Source organism: Tachysurus vachellii, chromosome 22 (assembly GCF_030014155.1).
Source record: "Tachysurus vachellii isolate PV-2020 chromosome 22, HZAU_Pvac_v1, whole genome shotgun sequence".
Taxonomy (NCBI): domain Eukaryota; kingdom Metazoa; phylum Chordata; class Actinopteri; order Siluriformes; family Bagridae; genus Tachysurus; species Tachysurus vachellii.
Window position 1 is genome coordinate 9,959,170 of NC_083481.1, and position 22,689 is coordinate 9,981,858.

Below are 22,689 nucleotides of genomic sequence, written 5' to 3' on the forward strand. Positions count from 1 at the left end.
CTCTGGGTTATGCAAGTAACCTTACGTTTCTATTAAGTGTAGAACACTAAACTTATCAGTAATCATTTCATTAACTATCAGCTGGCATGGCTCTCCCTCCGGTTTTGTTATGCCGACTTCTGGGTTGGAAGCCGTCCCATTCCCTGCTCTTCTGGGGTGCCACCATTTTCTTCCCTGTCTACGCTATTTGGTCGTGTCTCTTTTGGACCTTTTTCACCACACGCTCTCTCAATTTATTTCTTATTTCAAATTAAGTCATCTCACCATTCCTGGTTACCGTGTCCTCCCTTTGTCTCTGGATTCCACTTTTCTCCTCATATTAGTGTTCGTTCTTTGGATTTTCCAGATCTATTGTTGGTTTAGCTGTGGTTTTTCTATTTCTCACCCTGGATTTTGATGCTACATGGACCATGTACAAACCCTGAGCAATGAGTTCTCATCTCTCTGGATCCTGTTTTTCCCCTCTCGTTTGTGTTCTTTCCTCAGAGTTTCCAGATCGTTAGTGGGCTAGCTGTGGAATTGGATTATTACTGCTCTGAGGACTATTAGTGAACTCTGAGTGATGAGTTTTTCCATCTCTCATTGGGATTTTAATGCTCAGAGGATTCTTACCCTTCTCTAAACTGTTATTTGGGATTATCGTGTTTCTGTGAGGGGGCACGGTGGCTTAGTCTTTAGCACGTTCGCCTCACACCAAGGTTGGGGGTTCGATTCCCGCCTCTGCCTTGTGTGTGTGGAGTTTGCATGTTCTCCCCGTGCCTCGGGGGTTTCCTCCGGGTACTCCGGTTTCCTCCCCCAGTCCAAAGACATGCATGGTAGGTTGATTGGCATCTCTGGAAAATTGTCCGTAGTGTGTGATCCCCGATAACGCCTGAGATAGGCACAGGCTCCCCGTGACCCGAGGTAGTTCGTATAAGCGGTAGAAAATGAGAGATGAGTGAGAGAGTGTTTCTGTGAACTTTTTGAACTGAACTGAGTTTTGCCTTCACTATTTCTAAACCAGCTATTGCTGCTTACTTATTGCCTAATTGCCTGATGTATGACTTATGATCTTTTATTTTGTCTCAGTTTCCACTACGGCCAGTGTTTCATTGCATTCTGTGCTTAATTCTATTTATCCCACTTCTCTTTATGGGCATTTGTCTCTACCTGTGAATATTTATGGTTCCCGGTTTATGCCATGCATAGAGTCTGTACAATGCGTTTCTAGGAGTATTCTGTTTATGTTTCTATTTAACTCTGCGTTCATTATCCGCATCATCTTCGCTAAGACCCTGGTCTCTTTGTTTAGTTTCTTTGTCTGTCTTGTTTTTACTAGCATTCTATGGTCTTGTCTTATGTTTTCTCATGCTGTTGCTCATTAAACCGCCCCTTTTCCCCCCTGGCTGGCGTCTCTGCATTTGGTTCCATCCTGACCGCCCCCTGACAATTAACAATGAGTACCAAAGACATTGCGCCCAAAAGACCTTGGGGACTACTGACCAGTAGCACTGACCTCGCGTCTGATGAAGACATTGGAGAGGCTGGTGTTCACTAATCTCCGACCTCTGGTGAGCCCATCAATGGATCCACTTCAGTTAGCATTGGAGTGGAAGATGCTGTCATCTTCCTCCTAAATTGGGCTATTTTGCACTTGGAAAAGGCTGGGAGCACAGTGAGTCATGTTTTTTGACTTCTCTAGTTATTAAAAGCTTAACACCATCCAACCTGTGCTTCTGAGGGATAAGATGGTGTACATGGGAGTAGACCATCATCTGTCTGCTTGGATATTGGACTACCTCACAGACCGACCACAGTATGTGAGGACTCATGACTGTGAGTCTGACATGGTTGTTTGCAACACTGGAGCCCCGCAGGGAAAGGTTCTGGCCCCGTTCCTCTTCACTGTCTACACTGCAGACTTCATGTTCAGCTCAGAAACCTGTCACCTGCAGAAGTTCTCTGATGACTCTGCCATCGTCTGTCTGATCACAGATGACAAGGACAGGGAGTACAGAGGACTGATACAGAACTTTATGGACTGGTGCAAACGGAGCTGCCTCCAGTTAAATACAGGGAAAACCAAAGAACTGTTGGTGGATTTCCGTAGACACAAACAAACTTCATTACCACCAGTGAACATTCAGGGAAAGGACATTGTGAGAGTGGGTGTTCATCTGAACAGCAAACTGGACTGGACAGACAATACTTAGCAATCTATAGGAAAGGGCAGAGCAGACTCTTTCTGCTGAGGAGACTAAGGTCTTTTGGAGTACAGGGAGAGCTACTGAAACCTTTTTTGACACTGTGGTGGCCTCAGCCATATTCTATGGCGTGGTATGCTGGTGCAGCAGCATCTCTACTGCAGAAAGGAAGAGACTGGACAAGCTGATCAGTAAGGCCAGCTCAGTCCTGGGGATTCCTCTGGACACTGTACAGGAGGTGGGAGTAAGGAGGATGGTAGCAAAACTATCATCATTGCTGGAGAACGACTCTCACCACCTGTATGAAACGGTTTCATCCCTGAGCAGCTCCTTCAGTGACAGACTGTTACATCTGAAGGAGCGATACAGGCGGTCTTTTCTCCCTGCTGCTATTAGACTGTACAATCAAAGCTGCTCCCAGTGAACCAGTTACCATAATTACACACCGTTAATACTGTTTAACTGCAATAATAACAATAACAAAGTATTCTAAACAACATTTTTGAAATTTTTGAAAAACATGCAATATTACCTGTGTGCAATATGTCTGTTCATGTAACTACTACTCGTGGTCTCTTTTTATACATTTTGTTGTGTATATACTGTATATTATATCATATTATGTCTCTATTCTTTTATATATTTGCATTTCTTTCTCTTTGCTGCTGTAACAAAGAAATTTCCACATTGTGGGACGAATAAAGGTATATCTTATCTTATCTTATATTAACTAATCTTATCTTATCTTATCTTAAACAATGATTCCAAGATAACTCTCTTACCACACTGTGTCAGTCTGATTCAGTTATATTAGAAACTTAAACAGAAATTGACAGAATAGTCTTAAGAACTCGTCCTGCTTATGATCAATAAACTAAATTCTATTCTGCCCTTACAGTTTTTCTAGACTTTTTAGAACTTATGTGGAACGCTGGCAGGTGTGGATGGCGAGGAAGTCATTCTCTTCCTCCATATCCACACACCACAGTTTTAAATCAGTTTTTTCTCATCAGACAGATCGGCCCAGATTAATTAAATTTGTGTTTTTCAGCAGTCTTCAGGCTGCCGGCGTTGTAGTCATGTGGAGAATTTTTTTCTTTGCACACTTTGACACTTTGGGCCCAATAACACCAGTCATTACTTGAATTCACAGACTACTTGAGTATTGTTAGTGTGCATCGTCTAATGTCTACTTTAAGCGAGATAATGAACTACACCACAAAGCAAATGTCGTCTCAAACCGGGTTTGGGTAGATGTTAATGAGTTAGGTGTCATCCAGTGATCTTGCCAGTTACTACTCATGAAACAGCATGAAAATGTGCCTGAAAAATCTGCAGGACTTTCATGATGCATACACGTCAACATGGAAACCCAAAAGAATTTTGAGTAATTCCAATTACGAGTTCCCTCGAACACAGATTCATGTAACGTCTAACCGTTGTAAGCGTATTACAAAAAAGCTCCAAACCCCTTGTTTGCACGCACTATATACAATAGCTAACTTAATAATAATTATAAATGCATTTCACCTCCCATCCTTTTGCAATTACTTCATGTCTCATATCTTAAATCTTGCTAGGGAATGTACGGTGGCCGAGAAGTGCAAAACACATTAACAAATCAGAAAACAAATTAACAAATCCGAAAACACATTAACAAATCCGAAAACAAATTAACAAATCCGAAAACACATTAACAAATCTGAAAACAAATTAACAAATCCCAAAACAAATTATCAAATCCGAAAACAAATGAACAAATCCGAAAACACATTAACAAATCCGAAAACAAATGAACAAATCCGAAAACACATTAACAAATCCGAAAACAAATTAACAAATCCGAAAACAATTAACAAATCCCAAAACAAATTAACAAATCCGAAAACACCTTAACAAATCCGAAAACAAATTAACAAATCCGAAAACACATTAACAAATTCGAAAACAAATTAACAAATCCGAAAACACATTAACAAATCCGAAAACAGATTAACAACTCCGAAAACACATTAACAAATCCGAAAACAAATTAACAAATCCGAAAACACTAACAAATCCGAAAACAAATTAACAAATCCGAAAACACATTAACAAATCCAAAAACAATTAACAAATCCAAAAACAATTAACAAATCCCAAAACAAATTAACAAATCCGAAAACAAATGAACAAATCCGAAAACACATTAACAAATCCGAAAACAAATTAACAAATCCGAAAACAATTAACAAATCCCAAAACAAATTAACAAATCCGAAAACACCTTAACAAATCCGAAAACAAATTAACAAATCCGAAAACACATTAACAAATCCGAAAACAAATTAACAAATCCGAAAACACATTAACAAATCCGAAAACAAATTAACAAATCCGAAAACACATTAACAAATCCGAAAACAAATTAACAAATCCGAAAACACATTAACAAATCCGAAAACAAATTAACAAATCCGAAAACACTAACAAATTCGAAAACAAATTAACAAATCCGAAAACAAATTAACAAATCCGAAAACACATTAACAAATCCGAAAACAAATTAACAAATCCGAAAACAGATTAACAACTCCGAAAACAAATTAACAAATCCGAAAACAAATTAACAAATCCGAAAACACCTTAACAAATCCGAAAACAAATTAACAAATCCGAAAACACATTAACAAATCCGAAAACAAATTAACAAATCCGAAAACACATTAACAAATCCGAAAACAAATTAACAAATCCGAAAACACATTAACAAATTCGAAAACAAATTAACAAATCCGAAAACAAATTAACAAATCCGAAAACACATTAACAAATCCGAAAACAAATTAACAAATCCGAAAACAGATTAACAACTCCGAAAACAAATTAACAAATCCGAAAACAAATTAACAAATCCGAAAACACTAACAAATCCGAAAACAAATTAACAAATCCGAAAACACATTAACAAATCCAAAAACAATTAACAAATCCAAAAACAATTAACAAATCCCAAAACAAATTAACAAATCCCAAAACAAATGAACAAATCCGAAAACACATTAACAAATCCGAAAACAAATTAACAAATCCGAAAACAATTAACAAATCCCAAAACAAATTAACAAACCCGAAAACACCTTAACAAATCCGAAAACAAATTAACAAATCCGAAAACACATTAACAAATCCGAAAACAAATTAACAAATCCGAAAACACATTAACAAATCCGAAAACAAATTAACAAATCCGAAAACACATTAACAAATTCGAAAACAAATTAACAAATCCGAAAACAAATTAACAAATCCGAAAACACATTAACAAATCCGAAAACAAATTAACAAATCCGAAAACAGATTAACAACTCCGAAAACAAATTAACAAATCCGAAAACAAATTAACAAATCCGAAAACACATTAACAAATCCAAAAACAATTAACAAATCCAAAAACAATTAACAAATCCCAAAACAAATTAACAAATCCGAAAACAAATGAACAAATCCGAAAACACATTAACAAATCCGAAAACAAATTAACAAATCCGAAAACAATTAACAAATCCCAAAACAAATTAACAAACCCGAAAACACCTTAACAAATCCGAAAACAAATTAACAAATCCGAAAACACATTAACAAATTCGAAAACAAATTAACAAATCCGAAAACACATTAACAAATCCGAAAACAAATTAACAAATCCGAAAACACATTAACAAATCCGAAAACAAATTAACAAATCCGAAAACACATTAACAAATCCGAAAACAAATTAACAAATCCGAAAACACATTAACAAATCCGAAAACAAATTAACAAATCCCAAAACAAATTAACAAATCCGACAACACATTAACAAGTCAGATAACCCGGAAGAGGTTGGTATAGTTTGTGAATGGAAACTTACCATCATCGGACGAGACACCTTTCATTCACCTTTATATCTTTAATGACAGGTGTCTTGTCCAATGATCGGTAAGTTTCCATTCAAAAACGAGGTCGTCTGACTTGTCGTTGTGTTTTCAGATTTGTTAATGTACAGAATGGCCCAAAAGCAGTCAATAATTTATCACGAATTTTAAAAAAAATTCTGCTCTTCACGCTCCAATCCAGTAGGTGGCCGGAATGCACCTTCTAAGTCTTTCTGCAAACCGCCAATAAACACCGAAGAAGAAGAAGGAGATCTCGCATGCTTTCTCACATCTGCCCGGTTTTTTTAAGGTGTAGTCCTAGTAAATTCCTGCTGCAAAAGAAATCGCACATAGTTAAAACCCAGAGAAGACTCATATTCAAGCGGAATCGTTGCTTAGTAAAAATGTCTTCTGTTAAAATTGGTACACACAACGGTACTTTTCACTGTGATGAAGTTTTAGCATGCTACATGCTACGTCAGCTGCCAGAGTACAAGGTTAACTTTACTAATTATTACATTAAAAAAAATGACAAGAATCGTTATTTGAATAGTTTCATGAATATTTCCCAAGTTTACCAATTGACACGTTTTAATTTTTTTCCCCCAAAAGGATGCTGAAATAATTCGGACACGTGACCCAGTAGAATTAGCCAAGTGTGATGTTGTGGTCGATGTGGGCGGAGTCTATGATCCCAAACAACACCGTTACGACCATCATCAAAGGTATTTTCAGATCATCTACGTACATAAAGATAAAATTGTACTTTATAAAATATTGTCTGTTTGTACCAAATGTACTAGATGCCTTTTTTATTTGATTTGATCAGAGATTCAGATCAGATCATTTGATTTACTGTTCAGTTGGGTTAGTGTGTCTGGTGTCTGGTGCACTGGGAATCTCAAATACAGAGTACGACATGCAGTGAAATGCTTTAGGTTTTCGCATATCCCAGGTTATTATGGGGTCAGAGCGCAGGGTCTGCCGTACTATGGCTGATAATAACCTGGGACTTGCGAAAAGCACCTGCACCCCTGGAGCAGGTGAGGTTAAGGGTCTTGCTCAAGGACCCAACGTTGATGTCTCAGCAGCTTGTGGGCTTGAACCCCGACCTTCTGATCAGTAACCCGAAGCCTTAACCACTGAACCATCACGTCCTGATAATCTCTTTATTAACTCACAAGGAACACACGGAAATCAAAGTTTGGGCTATATAATAATACATATAGCTGCAAGCAGCATTGAACTGGTCTAGCACTGCAGGATCTCTAGGTAGACATCTATGCACATTGCATAGTACACCAAAGTGTCCAAATTTAACTAAACTTAGTTTGTGCCACCCAGACCTCATGGTAAGCACGTGCATTAAATTTTATGTCCACTTTAGTCTGAAAAAGGGAAAATTTGTGGGTATACTGCTGCCATAATGTTCAACTTGGCAACCATTTTTTAAAGAAGTACTAAAAATAATCTACACAATAATGCCATTGTGCCCTAACTCTAGGAGGATATGGTTAAATGTGATTTTGACAAAATCAAAGATGAATGAAACAAAACATAGCTGAAGTGTAGATATCAATTCACAGAAAGGATCCATAATTTTTGAATTTTACAAGATTCCAATACAGTGGATGAGTCTATTCACTTCATCGTCGCCAAGGGATTCAAGGTAAATAAGGATCTAGGACAAGCGATTCAAAGGTTATGAGCAAAAATGTTCTCTGAAATATGGCCAGTTGGTGTTGCTACAGGTGCCCCTTTTCCACCAGAAAGAACCGGGTGCTGGTTCAGAGCTAGTGTTGGTGCTGGTTCAAAGTTGGTTCCACTGACAAGCCTTCTAAGAACCGGTTTGCCTTTCCATGGGCTAGAGAGCCATCACAGATGTGAAGACGTCACTGTATACAACATTACACAGAAACATTAGCGCATCAGCGGCAAACACAACATCAACAATTGTAGATGTTGCTTTACTGTTAATGCTTATGGCTTTGCGAACCTACATCGGCATCCAAACGCGGAGAATATTGATTTAAAATGATTTAAAAATGGCGCTAACAACGTTCTCTTTAGTGTTGGTAACAGTAACCCCGCCCCCAGCCCCTGACACAAGAGGTTCTTAAGTCTAGACCAGCAACGTTTTGGTGCTACGTAAGAACCACTTTTCCTGGTTCAAGGCTGGTGCTTTGGGTGTCGAAAAAGAAAGAACTGATTTTAAAATTAGGCTCTGGCTCTGAACCAGCACTCAAACTGCCTTGGTGGAAAAGGGGCATTAGTTTCCTCTCCTTATCTCAATGGGTGATTGTTTATGAAGTTGTTATAGATAAGTAAGTTCCTTGTCAAGTCTTCCTAAAGTCGATTTTTTCATTTTATTATATTTTTTATTTTATTAAGCTATATATGCACATCATATGGGTGTCGCTTTATCTTTAACGTATATGCTTATATGCAATCATAAACAAACACGTGACCGGCATCAACCCAAAGTCTCCATGTCATCTTTCTTCTTAAGCTCAGCAACAGATTAAACACAATGGCCATTTGTCTTTGTTGTAATCACACCACACAGAAAACAAAGAGAATGAAAACAATGGGAATAAATGCATAAATTACATCAGCAGGTCTAAAAAGCCTCTTGATCGAGTTTTCCCCCTAGATGCATTCAACATTCAGCTGTGTGATACAATTGCTGCCAGTATGAAAGCACAATGTCTGCACTTCACTTCATCTGTGCTGCTTCTGCTCTGCACATGCAAAAAGTGTGAAACAGGCATCACAGTTTCAAGTTGAGTAGTTTGAACTTTAACTCAAATGCAACATTAGGTGAAACATTTTTTAGTGCTGTCCCATAATAAAAGAAAAGCTACAGTTGAAAGTATTCATGTGGTGGCATTTTCTCTTGCTGAAGCCCAATTTTGAGAAAGACATGCTTAAGTGATAATAGCACCATTTATAGCAAACATTGCAAATAATGAAAACACAACCTACAAAATGTTTCAAAGAGAAATTATAACTTTACTTAGTTAATATTGCTCCTGCTTTTCTTCCTAGGTCCTTTAAGGAGACCTTCAAAAGCGTATGCCCAGAGAAGCCATGGGCAACCAAGTTGAGCTCAGCAGGGTTGGTCTATCTTCACTTTGGTCGTCGAATACTTTCTCACCTTACACAGTTGGCACAGGGAACCAGCCAGCTGGAGACCCTCCATGATAAGGTTAATTTATGTAAGAAACATTAAAACCTATAGATCTGTAGATTTAAACATAAAGGAGAAGCATCTTTGGTAATTTAGATAAGGCCCTGTTTAGACCTGTGTTTAGCATGCATACTGAGGAAGTTGTGTAAATGCATGCAGGGCAGGTTTTGCCTAAAAAGAGGCCTGTGATGCATTTATCTGTTATTCGCTATTCTAAACTTGAAAGCATATTACAAGATTATTAAATATAATATTTTACAATATTATTAAAGCTGCAGGTCAGCTAAGAGCATGACTAAAAGCCAAGGCTAAAGCTAAGGCCTACCCATGGAAGCACCTTACTTATTTGCATGTATGATGCATGCACATTTATGTAGTCTAAATAGTCTAAAATGATTTTTAGAACAAAGATGAAATTAGGACTTAATATAAACCTACCTCTCCCATCCATATATAATGCAGAAAGCAAAGAGGATGAACAAAGAATGACGCTTATGCAGTCAGGAAATTAAAGAGAAAGATACACAAAATGTTCAAATGTATACAATGTGTGCAGTACAGTGGTTTGAAGCTTCTGTGAACCTTACTTTAGAAAGTCTGGTCTTATGACTGTTTGATTTATTTTAAGTGACCCAAATGATTTTAACCTTTCTATAAAATGGCTTATAAATGATCAATCTGTGGCCGGCAAATTGAAATTATTATTTTTTCCTTTAATTTATATTTAGATACAAAGAAATATTGCTGCTGGTATGTTCAGATTATTTTTGCTTTGTGTTTGTAGAGCTGTTACTGACATTGTGACTGTAGAAACCCCTAATGGTAGAGAACACTGATTATGATCATTATATACTGATTACAATGGTGAGGCAGTTTCCTCCCACTTACTGTAATTTATATTTCTCAGTTAAAAAAAAACGCCAAATGGGATTTTTCTCCATTCTGCCTGAACATTGCTGCAGACCAACTACTTCCTCCTTAACAGTATTTCAACAGTGTTTCTCAACAATATTAATCTGGCTGTGCCCTCTTTTAGCAGGATTGCCGTATGCTCTGTCACATTTCCCCAGATCTCAGTACAATTGAGCATCTGTGGGATGTGCTATACAACAAGTCCAGTCCCTGGAGGCCTGACCTCACAACTTGCAAGACTTAAAATCTGCTGCTAACATTTTGGTGACAGATACCACCGTACACCTTCGCAGTTTTTGTGTAGTCCATGCCTTCAGAGGTCACCAATGTTTTAATGGCACAAGGGGGATCTACACAACATTTAGAAAGTGGTTTTAGATATACATACACAGCCATACATTTATTAGATAGGGATTTTGACCAGTTTTACAAATCCTCCTCCCAAGGATGCACATCCCAGCTCAAAAAAACGGCTTCATGTCCACCACTTTTTTCGTGTCTGCTTGATTGGCATCTACTCCTTTAAGATACTCACCCCCCTGGGGCCACTTGCTTTATCTCCCCTGACTGCTGAAGTCTTCGACTCTTTTTATGATGAGAAGATTGAGGAAAACTTTCTGATCTTTACATCTATCCTTACTACCTCTACTCTACTTTAACACGGTCCCCCTTCTCTTTTACTGCCAACACTAGCAACAGAAGAGATCATACAATTCATCCTGTCCTGCAATTCTACCACCTGCCAACTGAATATTTATTGAAAAATTAACTGCAACTGATATGTAATGTTCAACCTTTTTCATATGGAAACAAACTTTTTAGTTTTGCTTGAACACAGGATTTGGAACAACCAGAGTTTGATATTACAAACACATAAGAAATTAAATTTGAAATAAAAGACACATCAGTGGTGTTCATTTCTTATTTAAATAAATAAAATAAATGATGGCTCTCACTGGATCATTTTAAGTTCCTTTTTGAAGTGGATCTTTTTCAAAACCAACAACAAAACATCCAAAAATTATAATTTCATTCATTGAAAATCCAACTTTTTGACTAGTGTCTTCTTATGTTATATTCTTTCGTTACAGACACGTTAGACAAACAGGTCTGTCCTTTATATTCGTGAACAGATAATCTGCCTCCCTCCTGTCTTGAAGGCTCCTATTGTCCATCTTTTGTTTGGCTATTTTTGTGGAGGGTGAAGTTAACTTGCCCGATGTGACTGTAGCATGGTTGTTAACGACTGGCAACAGAGAATGAGGGGCGCTTGCTGTTCGTGACTACTCGTTAATACAGTGGCAAGGCATTCTGGGATTTGTAGTATTAGCGGAGCATGCGGCTAGCCAGCTGTAATGCACATTTGATATGATCTCGCGGGCCAAATATAATTACACCGTGGGCCAAATTTGGGCCTGAGTTTGACACCCCTGCTCTAGACCATTGGAGTTTAGAGAGCGAGGCCGGACTCCATACTGGGCCAGGTGTGTGAGTGGAACATGGGAGCATTTACAGCAGTCTTTCTAGAAATCAGAATGCCATGTTTTAACTATAAAATGGTAAACAATATCTTAATTTAACCCAGATTAAATCGTCAAAAGTCATTTTTCTTGTATAGGGATGCCATTCTTTTCCACCCACTTGGTCCAACCTGCTATGTTATCGATAAAAGGTTAACCATAACCATGATTATATATCCAATCATGGGTAGTTTGCTTAGAGTGGACACTTATTATCACAATTCACAAACACAAGACAGACATCAGAGTTAGAGTAAATTGGCCAGTATGAACAGCAGGACAAAGTAAAAAGGGGTCCAGACAAAGACAGATTTACCTTTAACGTTCGCAAAACCTTCCGGCAGGTGGGGAGCAAACAAACCTCCTGGGGAACAAAACTTCCACTACATCTTAGCAATTATTAACAGCTCACCAACTCCTTTCAATTATTCCTTACATGATTCATGTTTCAATACTTCTTAAACAGAATTATCCTGACAGAAACACTGCAGGTTTGATGAGCATGTTAAAGAGTGCACGTTTGTTACTCAGCACATGTTGAACAGAACAGAAAGAATGTTCATGCCAAAACATAACAAGATCATAAAGATCAAAAAGACATGTGTTTTCATAAATGTATGAATAAATTTTTTGGTCTTTTATATAATACTGTCATCTGATGTCCTCTTCTCTTTAAAAAATTTCAAAAATGAGAGCAGCACCTTCCAGAGTAGGCTGCGTACTGCACTTAAAGGCTGGATTTTCCCTTAAATGTAACCCATTGTATATTTAATTATATCTAGTGCTTGGATGTCCAGTTTATTGACCATTACCAAATATATTTTGGCTTATTACTACTTGCTTCATGACTGCTGACAAAGTCATTATTTGACCCACTGTTTATTGCTAGATGTTTTCATTGAACACGTTAAAATATGCAAAATTATCTTAATCTACTCTCTTTTTTCTTCCAGATGTATGAGAACTTTGTGGAGGAAGTAGATGCTGTGGATAATGGAATTTCTCAGTATGATGGAGAGGCACGTTATATTGTTAGCACCACTCTTAGTACTCGTGTCAGTCATCTTAACCCATGCTGGAACAGTGATTGCCAGGACACAGAGGTTAGCAAGGAAAATGAAAAATCCCTTGTGTTTAAAACTTTTATGAAATATGTTAACAGTACACCTTGGAATATTGTTAACATTTTTTTGTTTTTATTCGTAATATAGTTTGTATTTATACGTGTGTGTGTGATATATAGGAGGGTTTTAACAAAGCCATTGCCCTGGTGGGAGCAGAATTCTTAGACCGGTTGCAGTACTATCAAAATGCATGGATTCCAGCACGAGTGATAGTGGAGGCTGCTATTCAGACAAGGCATCAGGTGACCAAGATTTACAATAATTAATTTCAATGCATAATGCTTTATCTTATGACAATTTTGGATTGTTTAGGTGGATGCTAGTGGAGAGATAGTTTTGTTGGCTCAAGGTGGATGCCCTTGGAAAGAACATCTCTTCTTGCTGGAAAAAGAACTTAAACTGGATATCCCAATCAAGTTTGTGCTCTACCCAGACCAAAATGGGCATTGGAGAGTCCAGTGTGTGCCAGCAGGACATAATACCTTCAACAACAGGTGAAGTTTAGTTCACTAAAGTTGCTGTATTTTGGTATTGCTAGTGTTGAAATGTTGGCAGTGGCTATTTATATTTTATACTGTTAGAAGTGTGATAAATCATTTAGATATGTATTTAGAGCAGTCACCTGCAGATTTGTCAAGCTAGTATAAATATATATTATTTTAATACTATTGACATCAAGATCTGGCCCAGTCGACACATTGGGCAGCACTTATGCACACGTGGTTTGACAGACAGAGAGAACAGATTACTAGATTTGTTAAAGACATATTCAGTTGCTTAAAACAGTAGTTAACAACTATTGCAGCATAACTAAAAGAGAGAGCTAGAAGGTAACACATACATGAGAGTAAAGCATCCTTCCATGCTACTGTCAACAAACTTGAGTAATCACATGACTGTCAAAGTATCTTAGTTTCCCGAATTGTGATCTCATTAATTTAATCCATCTACATCTAAATTCAGCTTCAAATTAATTTTTAATCCTAGAGTTTCACATACTTTTGCAATGCACAGATATGTAATTTTAGATATTTCCTCAGTCTTTTTCTACTTTTAGGGCTTGTTTGAAAACCTGATTACATTTTAGGTAGAAAAAGGGTTCGTAATCTTTCATGTACCACGCATGCTCCTTACTTCAATATAAATAGCCCTATCTAAACAATATAGTGCTAACTACTTGTACCAGCTGAAGTGTAGTACTCCACTTACCACCTCTCAGCTGTGGGCTGAGGTTTAAGTCTATTTTGGTAGGAAGGTAGGTGGGGAGAAGGTTACAGATCTTCATTAAATTAGATCTTCATAGCTTCATAGAATTGTGCAACTCAGTGTCATCAAATTAATCTAGTCCATGAGCCACTTGAGGAATTTCTTTGTGAGGTACAGGGCCTTTCTAGTCTATTCTGTTGATTTACGTATTTACCCGTCAACATTCTATCTGTATGTATTACTTGGGTAATCTGTATGAACTTGGGCTCACCAGACTGCATTTAATTGCAAAATTGACTTTATCAGTTTTAGCCTGCTGGCATCTCCTGCTTTGATTCTATTTCGGGAACCTCACAACGGCACGGGAAACTGCCAGTCATTGAAGCGGCAATAAATAGGACTGACATCTCAAACAATATTTATGCTAGTGGGAATAACATGGAGCTGCAGTATAAGTAGTTAGTTAAATTAATTAGTAATTAATTCTTTAGTAATAATTACTAAAGCTATCCAAAAAGATTTGGCATCTACTGGTCGTATATATGAGCACTTTTTTCTTTGGTGTCCGTGCAACATAGGAAGTCGGGCTAATAAAACGTAAATAGCACCATTTTGTATTCATGTAGCCCAGTAACATGGAGAAATCACCAAATCCCAAATGGCATTCAGGGTGGTGGAATGATTTGTGCTTATTTTGCAGCCACCACAGGGACATATTGGGTCATGAAATGGGACAATGACCCCAAACACACCAGAAAATTTATATTGAACTGCTAAACAAGAATAAAAATGTCCCATTGAAATGATGAGCAGTATCTAAAGAGAGTTATGTGTAAATAAATGCCCTCAAACATGAACAGAAGTGATGATGTAAAGAAGAGTGTGCTAAAATTCCTGTAAAAGTATGAGAGACTTATAAATCCTACAGAGAATTTTTACTGTTTATAAATTTAAATTTAAATACCTCGTCGTTGCCATAGCCTGAGGTTAATTTTTTTTTTGTTTCTAGAAGTTTGTAAGGACCACACGGCTACATAAAAATCTCTCTTACTTAAAATCAGAATTGAAGGCGTTCTTTCCTTTTTCCATAACTGTTCATATACAAGCAGTGGTAAGCAAGGATGTCCATTTTTTTTTATTGGGATAAGCATGAACAGAACACTTTTTAATTAGTATTTTGTTCATTACTTTAATTTTCTTTAGTTATTTTCCTGGGAAAGCTTTTCACTAGAATTTTGAGTATGGCCCTTGAGCAAGGCCCTCAACCCTCCCTGCTCCAGGGGCTCTGTATCATAGCTGCCCCTGCACTCTGACACCAACCTCCTTAGTTGGGGTATGTGAAGGAAAGAATTCCACTGTGCTATAATGTATATGTGGCGATAATAAAGGCTTCTTCTATGATTTGTCCCAGTTCAGCCACAAGAACTAATGAACTGTTGTAACTTTACCAGTTGTTTATTTATCCACTTATTATACAGGCTGTCACTGCCGGAAGAATGGCGTGGGCTTAGGGACAATGACTTGTCCCAGTTCAGTGGAATCCCTGATTGTGTCTTTGTTCATGCCAGTGGCTTCATTGGAGGAAACAAAACCAAGGAAGGAGTCCTTGAAATGGCTAGAAGAACCTTGCAAGCTTCTTACAAAGCAGAGAACAAAGCAAGTGGTTGCTAAGGCAACTATGTTTTATTGCATAGTCTCACCTCTGCAAGTTTATCCTCAACTCTTCTAAAAATGAAATGTTGTCTTAGTCTGCATTTACATTGTCTGTTCAAATAAACTCAAAAATAAAATTTAAATGATCAGTGAAATCATCTCAAGACTTTTTTGTGAAATTATTTGAAATCCTTCTAGATGATGGTGCAAATGGTTGACTGTTAACTTGAACTTGAAGTATGTACTGATGTATTAATATAGTGTGACTCCCTAACCAGTATTCCATGTAATTTCCAACCCCTAGTCTATATGATTGGTAATAAGTTGCAGGTTAAATCAGTAAAGTCCTTGTGAAAAACGTTGTCATTAGAATAGAATAATTGTCATTAGAACAGAAGAACTATTTATTCATGGTTTAGGACCAGAGTTTAATTTATTGTGTGTACCTATAAAGTAGATTCACTTATTGGCCAGGTAATCAATTCCATCTACCATATGCGTGTAGTGTCGAGATAAGTATGCCTAATATATGGCAGCTTGGTGTAGTTTTATGTCTTTAGATATTAAGAATCACTTGAATTTATGGTATTTTAGCTGGCTATTTTGTAGATGTTATTTATTATATGGTCAATGCATGTATTCATTTAAGGCACTGCATTTCTGGCATTTGGACGTCCTTATCCAGAGCAACTTAAATTAGTCTTTTATACATCCGAGCAGTTGAGGGTTAAGGTGAAATATTCAGACGCTGCTGTTATACAGCATTTGCTGATTCATGAAAAGTAGCTTTAGCCTTCATCATTAATAAACACATTAGGTATCAACAAAGAGTCTAAGAGAGACAGCATGGAGTTTCTATCTAGAACAAGGGTATTGTGCAGAATTTTAACAACTACAGAGGTATAAATTTGATGAGCCACACAATGAAGCTATGGGAAAGAGTAGTGAAAGCTAGGCTAAGAAAGGAAGTGGATATTTGTGAGAAGCAGTATGGCTTCATGCCCAGAAAGCACTACCGATGCAATTTTTGCTCTGAGAATGTTAATGGTGAAGTACAGAGATGGTCAGAAGGAGCTGCACTGCATCTTTGTGGATTTAGAGAAAGTGTATGACAGGGTGCTGAGAGAGGAGTTATGGTACTGTATGAGGATGTCAGGGGTGGTAGAAAATATGTCCGAAGTTCAGGATATGTACTGTATGAGTGCAGTATGATAGCAGTGAGATCTGCTGTAGATCAGACAGAGGAGTTCAAGATGGAGAGAGAGCGGGTGGAGGAACACCAGGAAAGGTGGAGGTCTGCTCTGGAAAGAAGAGGAATGAAAGTATGTTGTAGTAAGACAGAATGCATGTGCATGAACTACAGGGAGGGAAGTAGAACAGTGAGGTTACAGAGGGCTGAGGTCAAGAAGGTGCAGGAGTTTAAGTATATGTCAATCTTCCAGTGCGATGGGGAGTGCAGAAATGAGGTGAAGAGGCGAGTTGAGGTGGGTTGGAGTGGGTGGAGAAAAGTGTCAGGAGTGTTGTGTGACAGAAAGTGTCAGCAAGAATAAAAGAAAGGCAGGATTAATCAAAGGAAGGAATGGCTCTTCATACATAAGACCTGAGCAATTGCTATTCAGAGTTAAGGGAATAGCAATCTCCTAACTCAGGACTTATGTATGAAGAGCCATTCCTGCCTTTGATAGCGAAGACTTTTATTAAATTAAACGGAGGCAAAATAATGTGCAACAATTATCAGCCTGCATACTGGATCCCTTACCCACATGTTTCTTTTAAACAGATAACTACCAGTAGCTACTGATCCCATTCTAAAGATAATATATTCTTCCCTTAGCACGGGCTATGTGCCAAAATCCTTTAAGCTTTTAAATGTATAAAACTTTTTAATTTTCTTCGTTGCCCATGCTTTTTTCTTTAAATGTTTTCCCAGTGTTATTCTTAAAATGAGAGCGATAAAAGAAGTGTCATTACAATTGTACAAATAGTGATTTATTTTTAATGAATTATTTTAATTAAGTAATTTTACTGTTTATACTAAACAGATTTTGAAAAGCATTGGCTGCCACTGCTTGAAATATGTTTTCTGTATGTGCAGCACCACATACAGTCACACTTGATGCAATTGGATTGGCAAGGTCAATTCTTTTTTCGTAGTTGTGTTCTGATAGATAGATTGTAATAACTCTAAACATTGACTTTTGTTTTTAGCCTTTACTTTCACCTGTGAAGACTGCATATGTTGTTAAAAAGGATAAGCTAACATGAAGACTAAAGAGCTGTCTATGGGAGAAAATCAAGCCATTTTAAAGCAGAGAGAAGGAGGAAAATCAGTGCACAAACATTGCGAATAAGCAAAGCAACCAATCCAATTTGTAATGTCCTGAAAAATAAATAAAGCAACAGTTGATGACAGTGAATGCTGTGAAGAAAAACCAACATATCACAATCATTTGAAGACAGCAGAAATACAGAAGTTATACCACAATATGCAAATAACTAATCAGTAGTAGGAATAAGAAGTTCAGATTAGAATTTAAAAAGCCAAATTGTGGAGAAATCTGAAGGATCTGTTCAGGATCCAAAATATACATCATCTGCAAAACATGGTAAAGTTGGTGTCATAGTTTGTACTTCTGGAACAGGCTCACTCTTCTTTTTTGATTATGTAACCTGTGATGTAACAGTACAATAAATTCATTCTACAGCAAATAATAAATTCAATTTACAGGATCTAAATTTAGACTTTAGACTAGTCTAAAGTCTGCCAATTTGCCATCCAAAATCAGGAGGAACTTTAACATGCAGCAAGATAATGATCCAAAAACACATTGCCCACACAACAAGAACTTATTTCAGCTCTTGAAATGGAGAGTGGACAAAGAACCCCTCCTAAACAATTAACAACTGAAAGAGGTAAAACTGTCACAAAAGATGAAGTCAACAATTTGGTAATTTTGGCAGGTTTGATGCAATAATTGCAATCAAGGTATATGTATACCTGATCCAATAATTTTGCAGACACAAAATTGGTTGGTCTAATACCTAAGCTTTATTGTTTTGTTGTATAAAATATCTAAATGTAAATACCAGGAAATAAAAGCTGACTCTGTTAGAAGAGATTTGAGAAATGTTATAAGAAATGCCCTGTGGGAAGAATACTTTTCAGGATGGATCACCATAAACCCCAGCTTCCCTGGTCAGACAGATATCTCCCTTGCTTGTCCCTGTAGCTACAGCAACTACATTTCATAGGCCTGCACTGTTAGCATCTACCTCCACTGAAAGCCCTGAGACACAGCCATGACTATAATTACCTCCTGACTACCAGGACCTCAAAGAGGTATTCAGCAAGGTACAGTAAAGGCCACTGGGCTTCCCTCACACTGACTCAAGTTTGTTAAACTGTGCTATCAACCTGCTTCCCAGCATTATGCCTTCCAATGGGTGAATTGGAATGGGTGAATAGTTATTTGCTGAACAAAGGGCATTCAGGAGGGACATGAGTAGGGTTATATCCTTCCTTTCACCTGCCTCATGGGCTTCTTCTTCTGGCCACAAAAGGGGCAGCCTTTGACCATGCATTGGTTACCAGTGCCTCAGCAAATGTACTATCAAGTACACTATTTTTTTGCTATTAGCACTCAAGCACCTTAGCACTCAAGCAACAGAACCTAACCAAGCTTGATCTCTGCAGTCCATACAACCCGGTATGAATTTGCAAGTGGGGATAATAGGATGATGGTGTTTAGCAGGTCTCTAGTATTCCCTAGTCCCTCTAGTAAGAGACTCTCTCTTTAGGTCTCTAGTATTCCCTAGTGTCTCCAGTGTCTCATCAAAGATGTGCTGGGGAACATGCTGGGACAGTTTGTTGTGGCTTACATGAATAACATCCTGGAATATTCTTCCATGTACTATGTGTGCCAAGTCCTCCAGAACTGTCTACAGCTTTAAATGAAAGGGGATAGGTGTGAGCTCCATCAACAAACCATGTCATTCCTTTGTTATGTGATCAGCCCCAAGGAAGTGTTTATGGACCATGCTGTTCCTTGAGCTCTCTAAAAAAAACAAAAACAAAATAAGCTCCATCTGGGCACTTATATTTTCTTGGAAGCTGTCAGCAGGTGAACACAACTACAAGATGGGCAACTGAGAGCTGGTGGGAGTAAGGTTTTCACTGGAGGAGTGAAGACACTGGTTAGAGGAGGCTGAACATCCTTTTGTGTCATCCTATTTCTGTGCCAGGTTCAACTTCATGCTCATCTACTGCTTTAAAAACACCAAAGCAGATGCTTTGTCCCACATGTATTCACCTGAGCTCCAATCCGAGATGGAGGACCTGATCCAACCCATAACCCATGTCTTCCCAAACTCCTTAAGAATTGATCTTATCACCTGTGCCCACATCTCTCTTGCTATGGGCCACCATAGAAATCAATATCAGTCACACAATGCTGGTGCACTTGGACAGAACATAGACATAGTTTCTTTATTATTTTGGTGATCTTTGGTATCCTCACTCTGAGCCATCAATCAAAAGCACTTCAGTACAACTAGGCTGAACTGCTGAACATAAAATTGGGATTAAAGATCCAACTGCTGTGGACAAATACATCTTTCCTGAAACTGCTAATCCAACAAAGCTAGCAGAGGCTCCCACACAACAACAGCAAGCAGGTTGGTATTTATGTTAGATTTAAAGCTAATTTATTTAAATCTCTAGATCTCACAATTTTCTCATAAATGTCTGATAAATCCGGAATAAGATGGAAGAAATCTGAATGTGATTTACCACGACATTATCCTGCTATCTGGCTACACCATGTACTGAGCAGATAGGACAGCTGACTCGGTGGGGCCAGTGAGGAAGATCTGTGGTTCCAGTGCATATATATAACATATAACTCATATAACTCAATATACCATTGCACAAGATAAAACATAAAATTAAAGCTGATGGGACCATAACCCAGTCTAAAAGAGTGCACTATGGATGTTGTTCTATAGTTCCTGGACTCCGTCGAGGAGACAGACTGGGATATCTGTGTAAGCAAGGGAATGCAACTAGATCCAAGAACAGCACTAGAGGAATACACCGCTACAGTTATTACTACATTAATTTCTTCATGGACAATGTTACTACCATTAATTTGATTCAGAAATTTCCTAGAAATCCATGGCAGGGGAGGCAGCTACATATGCCAAAGCCAGGTCTGCTTTATGGAATAATAGCATCAAATAAATAAATAAATAAATAAATAAATAAATGAATGAATGAATGAATGAATGAATGAATAAATAAATAAATAAATAAATAAATAAGGCAATCCTAATTTCTTGTGTCTTCTTCTCTCATTACTAAAATATTTCATATTTATTCCATGTGGCATATGCACTTATCCAGAACAAATTACATTTATCTTATTTATACAGCTGAGCAGTTGATGGTAAAAGGCCTCCCTCAAGAGCAATTTTCCTATTATAGCTCAGGTGGAACAAGACACATGTGGAAAACTAAAACATGAACAAAAGCAAATGACAACTTCAAATAAACAATGATAGAAACAGTCCTGCCTGCTCACACTCTGGTGCTCAGACGAGGAAATGCTGTTGGATTTTAATTCTATTGTTATTGAATTTAATCCACTGGCACTTGCATCTGCCTCTCCAAATGCATCCCCATGACACAGGACATCCCCATGTCCTGACTCTGTTGATGTCAAGATGAATGAGAAACTGTTTCTGTGACTTTGTACATTTTAGCATCAAAATGTAAAGCAAGGGCAGAACCATGTAATAAGTAAACTGATTAATAAAAAACACAGCAAGATTATGACACTACTGACATTTTTAATGAGAATCTTAAACACACGTAGTCTTATTGTTTATAATTACTAATTAGCGTAATGATTTACATTGCAATTTTTCTTTTTTTTAACACCACAAAATGTCATATTAACAGTAAAATTTATGCACAGCTCTCTTAAGGTCCTGCATCTCACTGGGACTCAGCCCTGGACTTTGGACATTGCTGTCCCAACACCTTGATTTTCTTTTTTCTTAACCATTCAGGTGTCAATATGCTGGTGTTTGTGGGATTAAAGTTCTGTTGCATGATCCAGTTTCAGCCCAGCTTAAGCTGCTGAACAGATGGCCTCACATTTATCTCAAGAATATTCCTGTATAAAGTAAAGCCAGTACACATAAAACATGCAACTTCTTACAAATGTAATGCTAATGAAGCAACAAACAATAAACATCTATTTCATATCAGTTTTTAGTTTTTTTTTTATATCAGCTAATAACCAATATATGCTGGACACAAAATACGCACATGAAGTACAGTGTGACATGACACTGTCCCAAACATTAGTTCATGAGGATCAAATAATGTGACATGTCCATGGCATCATCTGCTGGTAAAGTTAATGACTTGATTCCTGCATCTTAAGTCAAGAAAGATGAATAACTTGCTACTAAACTCGTACTCAAATATTAGTCTAAAAGGTTAATATTAACAACAACAACAATTTATGTCAATTAATGAGAACCATTCCGTAAGAATTTTTTCATACTAATACCACTGAACAGTTTAGTTTAAATTTTTGTACTGCATCCAAATGATTTTTTTAAAGACTTTTTTATCATTTAAATAAAATGCACATTAATCCATGGATGTGTTATGCATTCAGTCTGACTTATTATGCAGTATCACCTTGTTTTACAAAATGAATCAGAATAACACATCATCCAGCAGGTGATATCTGTAGGTGATTATGTCATAAAGAATATGTTCAAAGTTTAAAATGTCCATGAACTTTAAGTACAGTATACATTCTTGAGGATCTTAAAGATAAGAACATGTTTGAGAAGAATGTTTGAAGGTCTATATGACCTTCAAATGTTTGAAATGTTTGAAAGTGAAAGTGACGTACGGCTAAGTATGGTGACCCATACTCAGAATTTGTTCTCTGCATTTAACCCATCCAAAGTGCACACACACACAGC

At 37.4% G+C, this 22,689-nt stretch overlaps 1 protein-coding gene across 1 annotated transcript; it reads left to right on the plus strand.

The window, feature by feature from the left end:
• Positions 1-6,171: 6,171 nt before the first annotated feature.
• On the plus strand, positions 6,172-15,842 carry myg1 (myg1 exonuclease). Its single transcript, XM_060858622.1, has 7 exons — positions 6,172-6,576; positions 6,692-6,804; positions 9,128-9,287; positions 12,655-12,804; positions 12,945-13,067; positions 13,138-13,319; positions 15,510-15,842. The coding sequence occupies exons 1-7, from the start codon at positions 6,358-6,360 to the stop codon at positions 15,700-15,702; spliced, it is 1,140 nt and encodes a 379-aa protein (XP_060714605.1). The 5' UTR covers positions 6,172-6,357; the 3' UTR covers positions 15,703-15,842.
• Positions 15,843-22,689: the final 6,847 nt, after the last annotated feature.

Coding starts and splice junctions, on each gene's coding strand:
- myg1 (XM_060858622.1), top strand. CDS start 6,358: ATGCTTTCTCACATCTGCCCGGTTTTTTTAAGGTGTAGTCCTAGTAAA. Junction 6,805..9,127: donor CGTTACGACCATCATCAAAG/GTATTTTCAGAT, acceptor TTTTCTTCCTAG/GTCCTTTAAGGAGACCTTCA. Junction 13,068..13,137: donor CTATTCAGACAAGGCATCAG/GTGACCAAGATT, acceptor TGGATTGTTTAG/GTGGATGCTAGTGGAGAGAT.